At 39.5% G+C, this 19,337-nt stretch overlaps 1 protein-coding gene across 1 annotated transcript in view; it reads right to left on the bottom strand.

Annotated features, from left to right (window-relative positions):
• Positions 1-933: 933 nt before the first annotated feature.
• LOC122670984 overlaps positions 934-19,337 on the bottom strand; it is a 44,164-nt gene continuing 25,760 nt past the window's right edge. The window contains exons 10-13 of the mRNA XM_043868049.1: positions 16,012-16,120; positions 15,033-15,235; positions 1,249-1,335; positions 934-1,115 (exon numbers count right to left, since the gene is read on the bottom strand). Coding sequence (XP_043723984.1) covers positions 948-1,115; positions 1,249-1,335; positions 15,033-15,235; positions 16,012-16,120 — 567 coding nt within the window. The 3' untranslated portion in view covers positions 934-947. The remainder of the gene's footprint in view (positions 1,116-1,248; positions 1,336-15,032; positions 15,236-16,011; positions 16,121-19,337) is intronic.

Below are 19,337 nucleotides of genomic sequence, written 5' to 3'. Positions count from 1 at the left end.
AAGAGGTCATGAGTTCAAATCACCTTGGGGCCTGTCCCCATCCTCTATCCCCCCCCTCCCCGACCCCCTTAAGCTATCCAATTCCACACAAAAAAAATTGCCAAAAAAGTTTCATGCTTACCATACATGGTGCTGGAAGTAACTTCATCATCTATTTCGAGGCATGTAAATGGATCGAATTCAGCTCGAATAAGGATCAGATGTGATCGGATCCACATATCCCTTGACCGAATACTGATATCTCTAAACGAATTCAGATGCAGATCGAATTCGAATTTTTGACCATCCATTTACATCTCTGCCTTGTCTAACCGGGACCTTCCTCCCCATAGCGGATACAATTTACTCTCCAACCATCTCTTTGATCATGATTCTCTTAGAACCTGTTGACCTTCAAAAACCCTCAAGATCATTATTTACTAAATTTTTTATTATTAAGTATTCGATTTTATTTTCCAAACAGATTTTTATATGAGTATTCGGATTTTTTTCTGGAAATCTCTAAACGAATACAGATGCGGATCAAATTCGAATTTTCGGTTATCCATTTACATCCCTATCTATTTCCATGTTTGAATCACAAGAATGACATGCCCATATGTATGAAATCTGGATGTGTATGACACACTATCAAAGCCCGACAAGCATAGTCAACTCAGATTCCAGAAGCATGGTCCAGAGTTCTGGCCTAGCAGCTCAAAACTTCAGATTGCATTCCAAGGGTTAAACGATAATTAGGGTAATACGTTTCTCAGGCTTCACACACATACACACGAGAGAGAGAGAGAGAGGGTCTTGGAAATACACCATTTCTTACTACATCGAACTAACCACAAATATTGAAGGCCAAAATACCTTCTCTTGCAATACAGCCAAAAAAACCCAAAGCCAACATGGAAAAGAATACAATAATGTAGGTAAAAATCAAATTTCTATCGTTATTACTACTATTCATCTTCCATCTCTAACACACTGATCCGCTGGCGTCTTCTGTCAAATACTGCTCGGAAGGATTCACGTTCTGCACGAAGTTGCTCTTGGAAGACACACCGCCTTTGCTCTCCACTCGTCTCAGTTGAACTGACAATCTCCTCTTCAGGTAATGGGTTAGACTTCTGCAAAGACATTCCAGACCAAGTTTTGTTAACCAGACACCTACTGTATGATTAATCTTTTCATAAACTCTTTTTGGTTTCAACTCAAGTTGTCTGAAATCTGAGAATGAACAATAGAAGTCAGCTTACTAACCAAGTTGTAGCCCGAACCAGGCCCAATTACTAAAGACAAGGCATTCGGCCTTTTGGCTGCACCAATTGAGAAACCAGTCTTGCCAGCCTGAAACAGAAAAAGATCAGATGAAACAACTCAATGACATTTAATGCTTAGCAATCTATAATATGAAGTATATAACAAGCATAGGTTGAATAAATTAACACATCAGAGGTCCTTGTTCATTAAACAAAACAAAGACCATCCATGTGCTCAACAAATTTAGTGCAAATTATTCAAGGGAAAATGCAAATCCAGAGCCCCAATTTTATGGCAGAATAATTAAAATTAGCAGGGAAAGTAGAAATGACTATAAGGGCCACGATTACCCCCAAAAAAGAATAAAAGGGCAACGAAATGGACAGTTTCCAGGGCTTGAATAAAGTGGAGAGAGACAAGTTGAACACCTATGTGAAAACTAAGCCACCCCAAAAAGGGTTAGGTGTAGGGCACATTTGACAGGCAAGTGACTCAAGTAAATTTAGATATGATAATCAATGATGGGTTTGGTCAGAGTCAAGTTTCACGAATTAGGAAATATGAACCCATTGTTTTGTTATGACCACCATGTCTATTATCTCAAAAGATTTTTCTAGCCTTCTCAAATGGACTAGGTGGACTTCTTCAGGTACTCTGAAATTAGAGAAGAATTAAAAATCTGGGACCTTGCAATGGTAAAAGATTGGGCTGCTAGCATTGAAGACTCTGGGTCAAGTCTGAATGCAGCTATTTGGTGTAGAAAAATGCCGACGATTAGGATCGACTCTAGTCGACCCTCCCTGTGGCCCTGAAGAAGTGGGACTTGTACAGACTCAATTTTTTAAATTAAAAACCTTTTCCCCCCTTCACAATAGCATCCATGCCACCTATACCCTTTCCTTCCAAATTCCCACCTTGAAACGCAACATATACATACCTTATAAATAAGAGTTAGGTTAGTAGGGTGCTGCCAAAACCTCTACACATCAACCTCAATACAACTCATAATGAAACACAGTGGGGTGGAGAACAGTTTCGTACAATGATTTAAGCCGCATAGGGTTTCAATGTCTCAAAAGACATGAGGTTCAGGCTAGTTTGGTTATTTAGGGGTTGGGTTGGGTTAGGGTTAAAACAGGATTCCACAAAGTATGCCCTGAACTCATCCTCTAGCAATCCCTACTCTTCAGGTCAAGAAAGGATTTTGATACCTCACAGCATATAATTCCATTTTGTTTTCCTAGCTGAAGACCTATTTTCTATTGTCCTAAATCTCTGTAAATTTTTAGTTCATTTCCATCCAAAGAAACTTTGACAATTTCTATGAAACCTTGTACACAAACAGTAGCCAACACAGACAAAGCTAGTTAATTGTTTTGGCTGCCATGACGACATACGTATGCATGTATCTATGTTTTTGAATACAGATATTTTGTAAAACACTAACAAATATAGATATTTAGAACTTAGAAGCACTACTAACTGATTAGGATCCAAAAAAGCTGGCCCATCTTTATTTGTTTCCTCTTTCTAGGAACGTGTATTGTATTACTATTCAAAGATGTAGGACAAAGATACACAATTTGTATTCTATAGCCATTATGCCTATTCAAATTTCCTCCACCTACTCTCTCAATACAAAAAAGAATCCTGATCAACCAACATTTTATCGCAATGGTGCATATTTAATTGGTTTTCCCCCCCCCCCCACCAAAATATATATATTTATATGCTTAAGGTATAAGACCATTATCAGGTAAGAGCAGGGCATGGTATTTAAAAACATCCTTGCCCTGATTACCTAGTAAAATTGAACTCTACACACACTTCACAGGGTGGGGGTCATAATAATATTTTTGGTGAAACCCACACCATGACATCCCTAAACAAGCAAGCTACTAATAACTCCGGAAGTGGAAAAAGTTATCTGATTATACCACTTGAGGTTCCCCTCCCATTCTTGACAGCCTCATCTGAGGGGGAACAAAACCCTGAAATAAAGCTAAAACATCCCCAAGAAAAACCAGCCGCAAATTTGCACACCACAGGAAAATGTAACCGATTCATCCAATTCCCCATACATAATCCACGTACTTGGCAGATTCCAAGACCTACAAGCCAAGTGGTCAACTGTCAAAATTTTATCGATGGCTGTGCCATACTAGAATTCCAAATGATTCCCTGAAGAAAAGGATTACCTCAAACAAAGAACTCCAAAAAAGGATGATGCAGAGCTCAGACAGTACCAACATAGAGGAGAAAGAACTAGACCTGGTTCTGGTTCTGGTAAGCCCCACGACCAGCACTAGTGGATGTTCATTTAGAAGATTGGATGAAGATTTGAGTGGGCCCAATGTGATTTACGTGGAGAGGAGATTGTCTAGAAGATTGCATTATCAAGAAAATTGCTGGCTGGAATATTTTTAGTTAGATCCGCTACTACTTTAATTTCTACTTTTGTAATGGGTCTTAGTTGTGGAATATAGCCATTTAGTAGTTAGTATTTTGTTACTCTCTTTTATGTAGTAATCGGTAGATTTCTTTTCTAGAAGGGTTACCAATTTTTGAGTTGCTTGTTAGTCAAGTCTCTCCTACACATAGTAGTTACTAAACCATGCCTCACGACTTCGGCATTAAACATTGTGTTTCTCTCATGAGATGCATGTTGGATATTTGGCATTAGATGTGTGGCCATCAAACCCAGTTTAATGAGAATAAATTAATTGACTGCAATTTTATATTATGTGCCTGTTATAATTATTCTTTTATGCACAACTGCCCAATTATACCGTATATTTGTTCTCAACTATAGGGTTGTTGTATTGTATATTTCCCTGTTGGAACCGCTTCCTCTAAAAGGCCGACCTTGTAGGAAACAATATGTATATCATACAGGATTTCTTACACGGCGGACTATCCAAAGGGGGAGATGGGTGGATAAGTAATTCGACACCTACCTGCTCCCAAGGGGACTCGATACCGTGACCCCTGCCTGCTCTGATACCATAATGGAACCGCTTCCTCTAAAAGGCCGACCATGTAGAAAAGGGAGAAAACAATATGTATATCATACAGGAGCTCTAACACGGCGGACTATCCAAAGGGGTACACGTGTGGATAAATAATTCAACATTCCCCAATGAGGATTGGTATGTAAATATAAATACAAGCACATTAATGTGTTAAACATCAATTCAATAAAATTCCTAAATGGTTCACCGCCAATTGTATTTGGCAACATGAATTTATGTTGCTTCTTTTTCCCATACCTGAGAGGCAGTTACTGTTGCGTTCATGTCTTGTGCATCTGTGGTGTGTCAATGATTGTTGTCTACCCTATTCAGATCGCTTATGGGCCCACCTGATCGAGGAAAAGTTTAGGCAATTGAAGGGCGATACCAATTTCATAATAACTAGAATTTTCTAAAGGACTGTTAGATAGGTAAAGAAGAAGGAATGCAAAGGAGATTACTATTTATTAATTAAGGACAAACTTGGAAGCAAATATAAGGTATGGGACAAGGGGAATAAAAGGTATGGAAAGAGTATATTTTGGCAATGGAGCAATAAATACCAGGAAGAATGAATGATAAGGTTGGAAGATTGGTCTTCTTCCTTGCGTCAGTAACTAATGGCTGAAAAACCAGATTTATTACTAGAGGAAAATCGGTAGTAATAGGAAAGTAAAAACTATTACAGAAATACAAGGAAAAAGAAGAATAATAATGAAGAGGGAGAAATAAAGAGAGAGAGAAAGAGGTGGGTGAAGGGAAGGGAGCACACACTCACCGATTCTTGTCTACAACCAACGAACTAAATTCACAATTCATTATTCTTCAATCTGAGTGTTGCGTAGGTTACAATCTTGTATTTAAAGAAGAAATAAAGACTCCTAATACTAATCTAAAACTGAAATTGTCCTTAACACTAATGAGACTCATAACTGAAATAAAATCCTATACCAACTCTATCTTTAATTAACCTATTAAAACATAGAAATGACTCTACCGCTAATAGATAACTCATTCAAATTAAAAGATCACAAGAGACAATCCCAAAACTAAATTTAAATAAATAAATAAATAGCCTACTAAACCCAAAAACCCACTTGGACCCGGTTCGTCTTCATATGGATCCCCCAACGGGTTTAGCCCGGTCCAAGAAATTGCTCCTGCATCAAATGGGGGTGACACTCTATACGGTTTCACTACCTGTCTAGGAAGAACATCCAAGTGAGAGAGTTGTTAGGGTGTGGCCAGACGAAATTCGGGGCTTGGTAGTTGTTTTGCAAAGTGTTTGCAAAAGTATTGTTTATTATTTTACATTAATTAAATATTATTTGAAAAGTGTTTCAAATGAGAGAGTTGTCAGACTGTGACTGGTCGAAATCCAGGATCCAGTAGTTGTTTTACAAAGTGCTTGCAAAAGTATTTTTTATATTATATTAAATAAATATTATTTGAAAAGCGTTGCAAATATTTTTGGGTTCAGTCCTAGTCTTGTCATTCCCGTATTGATGAACAATGGATTAGGTTAGGGGTGTCAACCGGTCGGGCTCGGTCAATCACGGTCAGCCTAGCCGGGCCTCACCAATATTACTAGCTGCACCGTGTCCGACCGTTTAGGCATTCGGGCTTGCCTTGGGCGGGCATGGTACGGTTTCATTTCGGTCGGTCGGTGTTCGGTTTTTAATCGGGGCAGCCTTATTCGGGCTAAACGGGCCTAAACCGGGTTTAAAACGGGCTAATGAGTCGTTTAACTCTAAATGGTCTCTAAACGGTGTGGGCTTACTAATTGACATCTAACAAAGTAAGATCTAAAAACTAAAACTAAGTCTTATCTCACCTACGTTAAGTGTATCTAACCAATAAATGTCAAAGACCAACAAAGAAACAAACAAAAAAAAAGAAATTTGGAGGGAAGGGAAGGGGAAGTTTATAAGTTAAAGGGTCAATTGGGTCGGGCTATAACAAGGCGGTCTAGGTCGGGTCTGGAATCGGTCGGTCCGGTCGGGCGCCTGACGGGCTAGGAACCCACACCGGAACCGCCCGATTACTAAACGTGTCGGGTTTAAGCCCGACATGTTTTGTAATCGGGCCGGGGCCGGGCTTTAACCGGGCCGGGCCTAGAATTGACACCCCTAGATTAGGTATCATGACAGTGATTTTATTCTAATGCTTGCAAGGTCCATTGAGGATGTTAGTAATGTGGGGGAGAAAGTGCAATGAAAATATCTACCGCGGGGGGGTTTCAGGTTACACCTTTTGTAGTGTCGTCCTTTAGTGCAATTAAGGATAACAAGGCTACCCTTCAAAATCACACCACTTGGCATGATCTTGTCCGTTAGATTGTAATCTCCATACTTAGTTTTTCTATATAAGAGAAGTTGTGGCTGAAACCCTAATTGCACAACACACATAATTATAGAAAGAGTAGAAGAGAGAAAAAGAGAGTCTTCTTCTTCAAGCTTGGGATTCAGCTATTGGAGAGGGTGCACTCGACGGAGATCATGTTCGAGTGTTACATTCCTTTAAAGGAAAACACCATCAATGTTTTCTAAGTAACCATGATTCCCCATTATTGGTTTTAATGGATGTGTTCATCAAGATCCTTGGCTGTAAAATTTTGTGATGTATGCTACGTCAATTTGCTTCCGCCACGCCCTTCAATGCAAGCTATTGTTGTGATTCAGCATCAACCCTAAGAATAAGTGGAAGAGAAGAAAGGGGACACAAGGAGTCGTTGGTGACTACAAAGGTATTTTGAAACTCTAATTTTATGGGTTAGATTTTTACCATTATTACATTGTAGTCCCCATCTACAAAAATAAAGGTGATATCCAAAGCTGCAATAACTATAGAAGCATTAAGCTTATGAGTCACACTATGAAACTTTGGGAGAAGGTTATTGAAGCCCGTTTGAGAAGAGAGACTCATATCTCGGTGAACCAATTTGGCATTATGTCAGGTAGATCCACGAAAAAAACTACCAACTTATTGAAGAGGCTCATGCATAGATATAGAGATAGTAAGAAGGATCTCCATATGGTATTTATTGACCTGGAAAAAGCCTATGACCAAGTTCCTAGAGATTCAATCTGGCATGTCCTAGTGAGGAGAGGGGTGTCGAGTAAATATGTGGATGTAATTAAAGATATGTATGAGGGTGTGGTGACTAGTGTGAGATCTGTGGGAGGTTAGGGGAAGGAATTCCCAATTACGATTTGGTTACATCAAGGATCAGCCTTAAGCCCTATCTATTTGCGCTTATCATGGACAATCTAACCAAGAACATTCAAAACGAGGTCCCATGGTGTATGCTCTTCGCCGATGATATCGTTTTGGTGGATGAGACAAAAGAAGGGATTAACTCTAAGCTAGAGCTTTGGAGGTCAACCTTGGAAACAAGAGGCTTTAAGATTAGTAGAACGAAGACGGAGTATATGATGTGTAATTTTAGTCACACTATGATGGATACTGATATTATGCGAATTGAGGAAAGAGAGATACCACAAAGTGACTATTTTAGATACTTGGGTCAATCATAAATAAAGAAGGTGACATAGAAGATGATGTTTCACAGAGAATTAAAGTGGGATGGATGACGTGGAGAAGTGCATCCGGAGTGCTATGTGACCGACGTATTCCTTTACAGCTTAAAAGAAAGCAGTTAAGAAGTGTCATATTGATAAGTTATGTGTAGCAGAGATGAGGATGTTAAGATGGATGTGTGGAAAAAACAAAGAAGAATAAAATACGGAATGAACGTATTAGAGCAGACTTGGGAGTTGCCCCGATCACTGACAAGCTCCGAGAGAGTCGATTACAGTGGTATGGTCATATTCAACGTAGGCCTAGAGACGCCCCAGTAAGGAGGACTGGAGGAGCGATATGCATAGTTGTCATGGCATCACCATGGCACCGCCATGGTGTCCTGGCGTTGGAGGTCTGTGCATATCGACCTACGCCATGGCGACCTGTCTCTCTTTCCCTCTTCGATTTCTTCTTCTTTAATTTTTTGTTTCTTCCCCAACCTTAGACCCACTCCCTGCTTCCCAAAATCTCCTATTTTAGCCTTGGTTTAGTAACCTGCAACTAAGACATCCGCCAGATCTGATTTCAGATCTCACCATTCGGTTGCCAATAGAATTTTGGGGCTATTTCTCATAGGGATCGGCAAACCTTGGTGCTGCGATTCTGTTCCAGAAATTGCAGGGAGAATCGTCTTCATAAGGAGTTTCCTCTGCTGGAACTACTCCAGTTCACCGCCTCTCTGCCTCTCTATCATGTTATTGCAAGGTTGAAGAAGATATTAAGTCTTTAAAATTGCAAGTAAGGACAACTTATATTATTTATATATAACCCTTTATACTCTCTATTGCTATTATGTTTAACCCATTCAGTTTTCTCTTTAACTCCATTAAATTACAGTTCTGCCACTCCTTACAACTTCAGATTAATTACAATTCTGCCATTGCTCTTATAAATCTTGATTTATCTACTAGTTTGCCATTCAACTTTGGATTTAATTACAATTCTGCCATAGTCGACATGATCGCCATGGCGGGCGACGTGTCAATACATCGATCAAACACCCCTCCACCGACTTGGATCGCCATGACGCTATGACAACTATGGCGATATGATTCCGATTGAAGGAGCTAAAAGAGCTAGGGGCAGGCCTAAAATGACCATAGGAGAAGTGGTGAGAAAGGACATGCATAGTCTAGGTCTTGTAACAAGTATGACCTCGGATAGGAGCCCATTGGAGGGTAAGGATCCATGTAGCAGACCCTATTTAACTGAGATGCTCCTGATGTGCTGGGCTGTGCCTCTTTCCTCTTACTATCTTTCATCTTTCATTTGTCATTTTCCATTTCTCATCTTTTTTCCCATCCCTCTTCCCCCATCTTTTCTTTCCCTTTTTTGGCTAGAACTCAGTTTTCTCTACTTTGTTCTGTTTGGAACTTTGGATCCATGTAGCCGACCCCATTAAGTTGGGATAAGGCTGAGTTTGCTGTTGTTGTTGTTGACTTAGTTCAGTAATTACTCACTCCATAGTCCATATTCTGTAAGCTCTATCTCTCAGTCTCAGTCCCCGCGACAGTAGTTTATGTCCATTTGTGATCTCAAACTTCCATCAAAGATTCCAGCCAATCCAACCGTTGAATGAAATTCAATTTTAACAAGTTGCCCTCTTCTGTTGGGTCTACACTTTTCCAGAGTTACACGTTCATCTGATCTGGAACATGGAAGTTATTCTTGTTTTGAAAAGTTGCTATTTTCTGTTTTTCTTAAAAGTTTCTTTTTTTAGTCCACCTTCTTCACTCTCAACCTACCCATTGGTTTCCTATGATATTTTAGCCACAATTACAGAAGAAACAGGCCAGAATTTGACCAGTTTTTCAGCCCCATCGGTTGGCTGGTTCTTTAGTCATTGATCTTCTCTATTTCTGCCCTATTGTTTTCTAAATCTGGGTCATTGTGATTCTGTCCTATGGGTTAGTTTCACAAATCTATCCTAAAAGGTTAGTAGAGCACATCAATTGGTATCAGAGCTCATGGCCAACAGCAATCCACAATCCTATAGCCCACCTAATGTCCAAGACTCTTTGAATCAGCTTACTGACATGATTAGGCAACTCACCCACCAAGTGGCCGCCATAGAACAAATGAGTAATGGTCCTATGCTGAATTTTCCACACCACCAAGGGCCAATGTTGAAGTAGAAGTCTACTAAAAAAATTTTGGGGAGAGGACCTCAAAGAACCTTCACACCACCCATACTTTTGAGGACCATGTCTGTGCCTACTTCGAGGTGGGGCCTCTTAACCTTTGTACCGACGACTCGCACATAGTACACTTGAAGTTGAAGGAGTACACTAGCAAGCACGATCCATAGGTATTCTATGATTGGCTTTCTTATTTCAATAACTACTTTGATTGGTATGATTTGACAGAGCCAATGAAGCTGAACCAAGCATGGACCAAGCCAGTGGGACCGACCCGAGAATGAGGGAACAATTATGAGAGGAAACTATAGCAAAGAGGGACAGAGAGCCTCTGGCCCTCTACCAACTGGGATGAGAGGAAGGAAGAGTTAAAGAGCAAATACCTTCCATCCGCCTTCAAAGCATGACTCCACGACCAGCTCAACTCGCTACGGCAAGGAGCACTATCAGTGGCAAACTGCATGCAACAGTTTGACACCCTTGTATCACATACTGGAGTTGACAAGGAGGATGAACAGCTGATGTCCTGCTTCAAATTGGGATTGAAGGTGGAAATCCGGAAGGAGATGGGAGTGACGAACATTTATGACCTTCAAGATTGCTTCCAGAAAGCCCTATGAGCAGAGGAGTTGCTGAAGCCTCCTATAAGACAATTTGGCTTTCAACCCACGGAGGATAGCAGAAGGAAAGCCAAGGACGATAGCAGAAGGGCGACACCAATGATGTCTCGGATAGGCCCACAGATCGTGCTACTACCACTGCTACCCTTACCGGACGACCCTTTAGTACTACTGTGGCTACCAATAACAAAGGGAAGGAACCTATGGATTGCAGCTCCAACACTCAGTGTTTCAGTTGTGTGGAGTATACACATGTTGCAAAATTCTGTCCTATTTACAACAGAAGTTCAATGCGGTGGTTTCTAATACCATTGAGGAGGAGGGTGTAACGGAGGTGACCAAGCCATACCCACTTGATGAAGACGTCGATTATGTTTATGAGAGTGGTGAAGATATTCAAGGTGTCAACCTTATATGTCTTGACACTACCACTGACAACGTGGAAGAAAGCGATATTGAAAAGGTCAAGGAGCTTAGTACCACTATAGAGATTGAGGTGTAGGTTGACACAAAAGTTTCGGAGGATTCTATGAAAGCACCGGTTACCGCTGAAACTGAGCCTGATGTGGAATGCATCGAATTTGTGATTCCACACAAGTTCTTTGAGGAGAAAGAACCAAAGGAGGCATTGAGGATATTCAAGGTGTCAACCTTATATGTTTTCACACTATCACTGACAACAAGGAAAAAAACGATATTGAACAGGTCAAGGAGCTTGGAACTACTACAGAGATTGAGGTGTAGATTGACACAAAAGTTCCGGAGGACTCTATGAAAGAACCCTTAACCGCTGAAACTGAGCCTAAGGTGGAACGAATTGAATTGAAGAGGTCAAGGAGCTTGGCACTACTACGAGATTGAGGTGCAGGTTTGACACAAAAAGCTCTGGAGTCGTCTCCAAAAGCACCCTTCACCTCTGAAACTGAGCCTGAGGTGGAACACATCGAAATTAGTGATTCCATCCAAGTTCTTTGAGAAGACTGAAGAGAGAGCCACGCCTTGAGGATTTCATTCCTAGCTATCCTGAGTGGCTAGACTACTGTTTTGGGATGAAACTGAACATACACCACACCAAGCTGATCCCTAGACTTATTAAAACTCTAGGACAAATTTCTTCAAGCTAGGGAGTGTTGATGCAGAACTCAAACAGTACCAGGGTAGGAGGAGAAAGAACCATGCCCAAAACTAGACCTGGTTCTGATTCTAGTAAGCCCCACAACCAGCACTTGTGGATATTCTTCTAGATGATTGAATGAAGATTTGAGTGGGCCCCATGTGATTTGCGTGGAGAGGAGATTATCTAGAAGATTGCATGGCGGAATATTCTATTATATCTATTACTACTTTTTTAGTAGTTGCTATTTTGTTACTCTCTTTTTATGTAGTAATTAATAGATTTCTTTTCAAGAATAGTTACCAATTTTTGAGTTGCTTGTCAGTCAAGTCTCTGTTACACATGGAGGAGAGTTACTAAATACATATTTAAGCTTCAAAATTTATAAATACAAGCAGGGGGAACACTGCCCCACGATTTTGGCATTAAACATCATGTGTGCTCTCATGAGATGCAAGCTAGTGTGGTGATTAGTATTTATGCTTCAAATTTTATAAACACAAGCAGGGGGGACAATGCCCCACAATTTTGGCATTGAACATTGTGTGTGCTCTCATGAGATGCAAACTATTGTGGTGATTAGTATTTATGCTTCAAAATTTATAAATACAAGCAAGGGGAACAATGCCCCACGATTTTGGCATTAAACATTGTGCTCTCATGAGATGCAAGCTATTGTTGTGATTCAGCAGCAAACCCAAGGTGGTGAAGCCTTGGTGCTGAAACCAGATCTTATCCCCTTTCTTCCTTTCCACTTATTCTCAGTTTCAGCAGATTATACAAAGAGCGTGTGGGTGACTACAAAGGTAATCCGAAACTCTAATTTTGTGGGTTGAATTCTACCATCAATACTTCCATTCCTATTGACTTAGTTTAGTTATTACTCACTCCATATTCGGCAAGCTATATTTCTCAGTCTCAGTTTGTGTCCACTTGTGATTTCAAACTTCCATGAGTTCCATCAAAGATTTCGGCCAATCAAACCCAATTTTTGATGAGTTGCCCCCTTCTATTGGGCCAACACTTCTCCTGAATTGCTGGTTCATCAGATCTGGAACTTGGAAGTTATTTTTGTTTTGAAAAGTTGCAATTTTCTGTTTTCCTTGAGTTTTTATTTTCTGTTCATCTTCTTTACTCTCAATCTAACCGTTGATTTCCTATAATATTTTAGCTACAATTACAGCATGAATAGACCAGCCTTCAACCATTTTTTTCAGCCTCATCAGTTAGCTGGTTCTTTAGTTATTGATCTTCTCTATTCTGCCTAATTGTTTTCAAAATCTCGGTTACTGCAATTCTGTCCTATAGGTTAGTTTCCCAAATCTGGCATACCAGGTTAGTGGAACACATCAAAGGTTCTGACGGAAAACCCATATTAATGTACTCCCACACCCACATATCCAAAATACTTAGATAGCAATGTTGGTCATTAATTCAATCTCCCTGCAATTCAAAGCATGATAATCTGAGGCAACCATAATATGCCCTCTTCTCTCCATTCATAGCATTCTTGAACTGCTGCTCACCTTGTTTTGCATAATCAAATAGAAGTCCAGCAACCATCTGCCAAGAGGTGCCTCTCCACACCAAATACCATTAATGTAGTTCTAGATTGGAAGGGATCCAACTAGAAGCCAATAACCAGGATCTGCTATAACAGGGTAGTTCGGCTAGGTCAAGATAGGTGATTTTGGTCAAATTAGGGTTAGGGTTTGGTTGGGTCTAGGGTTTGATGGTAGGGTTAGGTCAAGTTGATGTAGAGGAGTTCTTCCAGTGAAGGTTATGTTAAGTTTTAATGGTTGGATGTACGCTGGAATGAATCGGCATCAAGGTTAGAGTCAGGGTTTTTTGAGAGAAGGAAAAGAGGGATTTTTAGGGTTTTGAATGGTCAAAAGGGGCTGCAACCTGGATCAAATTTCCCAATGGGTGAGGGGAGAATTCGATCCAAAATTTGGGGCTGTTTCTATGGCTGGATTGTTCTGGGCAGAATTTAGGTCTTGGAAAAATTGAAAAACATAGGGGGAATCTAGGGTTTGGGTGTATGGAAGATTAAAAGAAGAAAGGTTAGGGTTTGGGATGATTCACACTTACAATTGTTGAAGAATTACTTGGACAGCAGCTTGTTTGAATGAAGATCCTTGACGAAAAACCAGAACTTGAACAAAGAGAGCTTAAATGAACCACCCAGGCTTCACACCGCAAGGGGTCGATTGGATCAAACACCAATCCCACCAACGAACCACCCAGGCTTCCCACCACAAGGTGCCAATTGGCTCAAACACCAATCCCACCAGCCTTGATCGAACACAAATCTTCAATGGAGAAGAAGAGCTGCAAAAGCTTTTCAATAATATCAAAATTCGTGTCCAATACTTGCATCCCTTACAACCTTATATAAAATACTAAAAAATAGACTCCTACACTAAAAAGGAAAGGCCTAATCTAGCTCAACTTACAAGACAATTAAATAGTCACAATACCACTTAAGTTGTCACATGATCACTTAAGTAGTGATTACATGACCACTAAAAAAGAAATCTACTAACTAATCCCGTATGTAAGCTTATAAAAGTGGCCTATTACATAGAAAATCCATGGGATCAAAGGTTTAACATGTATAGAACCCAACCCTAGACTTATTCTAATAAAACAAGCCTATTTCGGAGATGAATCTACATCAACCATACAAGCATTATACCATCTTCCTCTCTTGGTATCTCACACCAAATCCAAACTTCAGATCCAATCATCCAGTTAGGTTATTCCTTTCCATACTCCACATCTTTTGGACTGATTAAATGATCCTCTCTCCGACCCTTCTTCAAACTATAATTCGCCTAAATTACTCTTCATCAAAAGCTGTTCACCTCCGCTTTTAGAGGTAAATAAAGCCCAAAAACCTAAACTCCACCTATGATGCATTAGATAGGTACACGACAAGCAAAACACCACATAACAAAGAGAAGAGTGTAAATGCAACACATGGCATGCTGTTAAGAAGATACCTCAACTTAAGAAAAGCATATACAAATTAGTCAATGCGTGCAGTCAACAAAAGACCAAGTACTAGTTGAAGTGCTATTACCCCTAGTTGATCAACAAGTCAAAACTACCAACTGGTACATATCTGAGTACATGAATCAACAATACATACTGAGAACTTAAATAAGTGAGCTCATCATATTTCATGGAAACTTAAAAATTTCAACCACATTCAAAATTCACAACCCCCCCCCCCCCCAAAAAAAAAAAAAAGTGATGCCAGAACCAAGATTTAAGAACTTGTGTCAAGGGGGAGCATGACAAATACAACACATACCTGGTCACCCCAATGAACAGATTTGTCTCCCTTGCCATATGCTTGAATTAAGCCCGAAAGAGCACTAAAATTTCCTTTAGCACCTTCAGTTTTTTCAATTTCCTCCTCATCCACATCATGTGACCATTTACTCCTTCGCAGTTCTTTTACTTCAGCCAAATCATCACCTTCAGTATCCCATCTCTCTTCATCCTTTGAATAACCTAAGGAAGATCATTGGTAGTATAAAAGATAAGGCAGAATGTTTTTGAAACAAATATTCAAGGATATCAGATCTAATGGAATGGCAGAAAATGGGTATACCAGTAAAATAGTATAAGGAAACATAAGAACAAAATAAAGGGAGCATAATAGCATGTGATGAATAAGTCCATGATGCTGGACTTCCTCTGTCAGTATTCTCCTCATAATTTATCTTTTACCCCTTGGGGGGGGAGGGGGTTGGGGACATTAATCAGCACAAACACAAGCTCTAAAGTTGAGTTCTACTTAAATGTCAATAAAATGTTTTTAATGAATAGTCCACGCCAGTAGGCCCAGCAGAATACAAACTTTGTTCTGTAGCATCAGCTCCAAGCAAAAAAAAGTTAATTCTCAGGGATTCCCCGAAAAAGGGAAAATCTCATGAGACTTATCTGTTTATTTCTCTTGATATTTATCAAGAAAAATGATAAAAGAAAATAAGTATATACCAAATTATTCAAAAGGGAGCGGAAATGTTTCCCTGGAAGTGCTCTTCACATTCTTGGGGTTCCTTGCAATGGATCTTTCCAAAGTCGGGAACACCAAGAACATTCCAAACAGCCACTGAAGGTTTATTATTTTTCCTAGATGTCAAAAAAGCACCATGAGACATTCAAACCAAATCTACATATTGCTACTTAGATCACAGGGAACCACGTGAAATACTAAAAAATGAATTTCACTTATTTACAATTTATTAAAGATACATGAAAACCCAGATTCTATAAAAATGTACCATCAAGAGCAGTGTCTACTCCATGTGGTTGTAGCATCTTCTCAGATTTTCCATCTTGCAACCCGGATAGACCTTCCTCGCAAGCCAATTCTTCCATATCCATGTCCACCTGACAGGTAAAGCATAGGGAATAAAATTATTGTGCTTCTATGCAAGACCATTACTGATTGTCCACTCTAGATCATTCAATATACACTGCAAACAAATGCAAATTTCACACTTCGCGAGTACCTTTCCCATTATACCTACTTTTCATTGACTCTTTTTCAGAACAACCTTTATATGCTCAAATATGAGAAACTATTCTAACCTATGACACATTAGTATCATATATAGGTTCAACTCCATTTCAGCAGATAACTATGCTTCAAATAAGCATCAATACCCAAAATAACTGGTATCTTCAAACAAGCTCCACATGCCAGTAACTATATATATATATTATGCGGTAAGTACCCATTGTCAGTAAATTTGATATGGCTAGTAGCAAGTGGACTGTAGGTCAAAGTGGCATGAAGGACTGACTGCGTATTAAAAGAATGAAGGAACTTGGAATTCTTTCAGTCATTCATGTATTGGCATGCATCATCACATAGTTGTCCTCTAGGCCAGGATTTTCAAGACTTCGTTTTGCCACTTGGCCAAGTCCAATTGGGCTGAAATGACAAGTAGGCAGTGGACCTTGGAGACTACCTATCAGCAAAATCTTTTCTTCACCCGAATGCCATGTGGTAGATTTTGGGCCAACAAGATAAGTCTCCGGTCAGGCTGACCAGGAAACAAGTTAAAAGGAAACACAAAGTAAGTGATTCCACATTTCTTGCCCATATTGGTAGGACAATAAAATGTGTGGTTCCAGCCACATCTATACCTCCACCTTGACCTCTTCCACTATACCAACTCCTAAAGGTTAATCCAATGAGAACTCTGATCCCTATTATGGTTGATGGTGGATGTATCTAAATGCTGCTTCCACATCAGTTTCAAAACCTTAAGCTGATGCAATCTGGGGTTCCAAAACCCAACTCAGATCGCTTATGGGCCCGAATAATCAAACTCAATCAACCCTACAACTACTGGCAATTTCGTAATTTTACGAAAAAGAGAGGAGAAGAGAAAGTGGAATGTAACGTATAAGAAAAAAAGTAAACTAGGAATAGACAATAAAATAAGGGTACATGGTGATATTCTTACAAAGGGTGGTTAACTAACAAGGAATAAAGAGGGTTAAAGCCAATAAATCATGGGTGTGGGTCATATCGTCTTCAACCTTGAAACTTCAACCAGGGACAGAAAACCCAGTTTCAATCTTGTGAAAATCTCTATCAAGTCACTAATCCCATTTTTTTTTGCCTTTTCATTGGGATTGGTTCTTGTTTGTATATCCTTATTTTATATTCCATCGAACTCCCATTTTGTAGCTGCTGCACAGCTCCTTATTTATGTGGGAGCCATAAATGTTTTAATCATATTTGCTGTGATGTTCATGAATGGTTCAGAATATTACAATGATTTCCATCTTTGGACTGTTGGAGTTGGTGTCACTTCACTGGTTTGTACAAGTATTTTTGTTTCACTAATTACTACTATCCTAGACACATCATGGTACAGGGTTATTTGGACTACAAGATCAAACCAGATTATAGAACAGGACTTGATAAGTAATGGTCAACAAATTGGGATTCATTTATCAACAAATTTTTTTCTTCCATTTGAACTCATTTCTATAATTCTTTTAGTTGCTTTAATAGGTGCAATTGCTATGGCGCGTCAGATTCAGTGAAAAAAAATACTTAGAATTAGAAATCCAAATAAATCAAAATTAATAAGAAATAAGCTGTCTTATTTCATCTATATTTACTTCAATTCTATTTTTAAATTTTTCACGTATAAAATAACAATGAAAATGTTTTTAGTTCGATGTATTTACTAACACCTACCTTTGTTCTTGTTATATCCTTTCTAGTCACTAGTCAATTGAATCGCTCTGAAACTCAATGGAGGAATCGCAAATCACAGTCCTCTTGAATGCACTCACTAATAATCCCAGCCGATCATCGATATGAGGATTAAACTATTCTGCAACATACCCTGGCGGTAGAACAGGGTAAGAGGATTTCCATGTTGATAACTCTCTGTAAGAACTAAGAAGGGGCTCAAGGCTTGAAGTTTTGATTGATCATGGAAATGCAACCTCCATTCATGATCTCAAGCCAAACTGATTAAGGATGGTGAGTCATGAGATCAGTCGGTTCGGTTATGTATTACCAGTAGCAGCAAAGAGGGCAAACAGTACCAGAATGGAACGGATAAACAGTATAATAAAAGAAAAAAGGATAAGGAATCAAGGAGAAGAATAAGAAAGAAAAGGCAGATCGCACCTCTGAGAGAGCACACTCACAGTTATTGTCAACAACCAACGACACTCATTCTTCATTCAATATCTCAAAACGGTTTTTTCTTTGGTTACAACCTTGATTTTAAAGGAAATAAAAGACTCCTAATTGTAATATAAACTGAAATCAAATCCTAAATCAACTCTACCACTAATTAGCCTATTAAAACTAGAACAGGAGATACAAGATAAATCCAAATAATAAAAACCTAAATAAATAAACTAAAATATCCTAATGGACCCAAAACCAATTCGACCCGGTTCCTCTCCATCTAGGCTCCCCAATGGGTTTGGGCCGGTCCAAGGAATTGCTCCTGCATCATAAGCCCCTTCAGGGCAGGTTAGGCCAGCAAGTGATAGAGTTCATATTCCAGGCCAAGGCCAGGCAGGAATAGTTGAGCTCGGGCCTAAATTTTCAGGCTTGGGGCTGGACCGACCAATCAGGCCAATTTCAAGGCCATCTGGAATTCCTTCAAATAACCTTATCAAATACACAAACAAAAAATAATTTAAGAAAACAAAAGACTGGATGGTGACCGTTGGTACAAATCCACCATGTTTCGAAACAAACTTGTCATTCCTTTAGTTGTTTTCCACTTTTAAATCTAATTAACTCTACATCATATATATCCTAATCAAGTCACTTTACTACTTAAGGCTTAGCCATAATCCAATGGATGATCTTTCTAGGTGCCCTACCCCAAAGCCATGAAGGACGATGTGACCTTCACCTTTGAAAAAAGTCATCTATTTCTCTAGCAATAATGCAAATTGACTTCCAAATTATAGTTGTTAAACGTCCTTGTCTGTTGACTCTGTTCCCAATAACTCCTTCCCAAATGTCCAATCTGGAGAACAAGATTGCAATATTAATTCCCCAGCCCCAAGAAGGAAAGCCCAGGAGGGGGACATTTTCAACTCAATCAATCCC

The sequence above is a fragment of the Telopea speciosissima genome, chromosome 8, assembly GCF_018873765.1.
Source record: "Telopea speciosissima isolate NSW1024214 ecotype Mountain lineage chromosome 8, Tspe_v1, whole genome shotgun sequence".
NCBI classification, from domain to species: Eukaryota; Viridiplantae; Streptophyta; class Magnoliopsida; order Proteales; family Proteaceae; genus Telopea; species Telopea speciosissima.
Note: the sequence above shows the minus strand (reverse complement) of the source record. Positions and strands in the feature narration are given on the sequence as shown.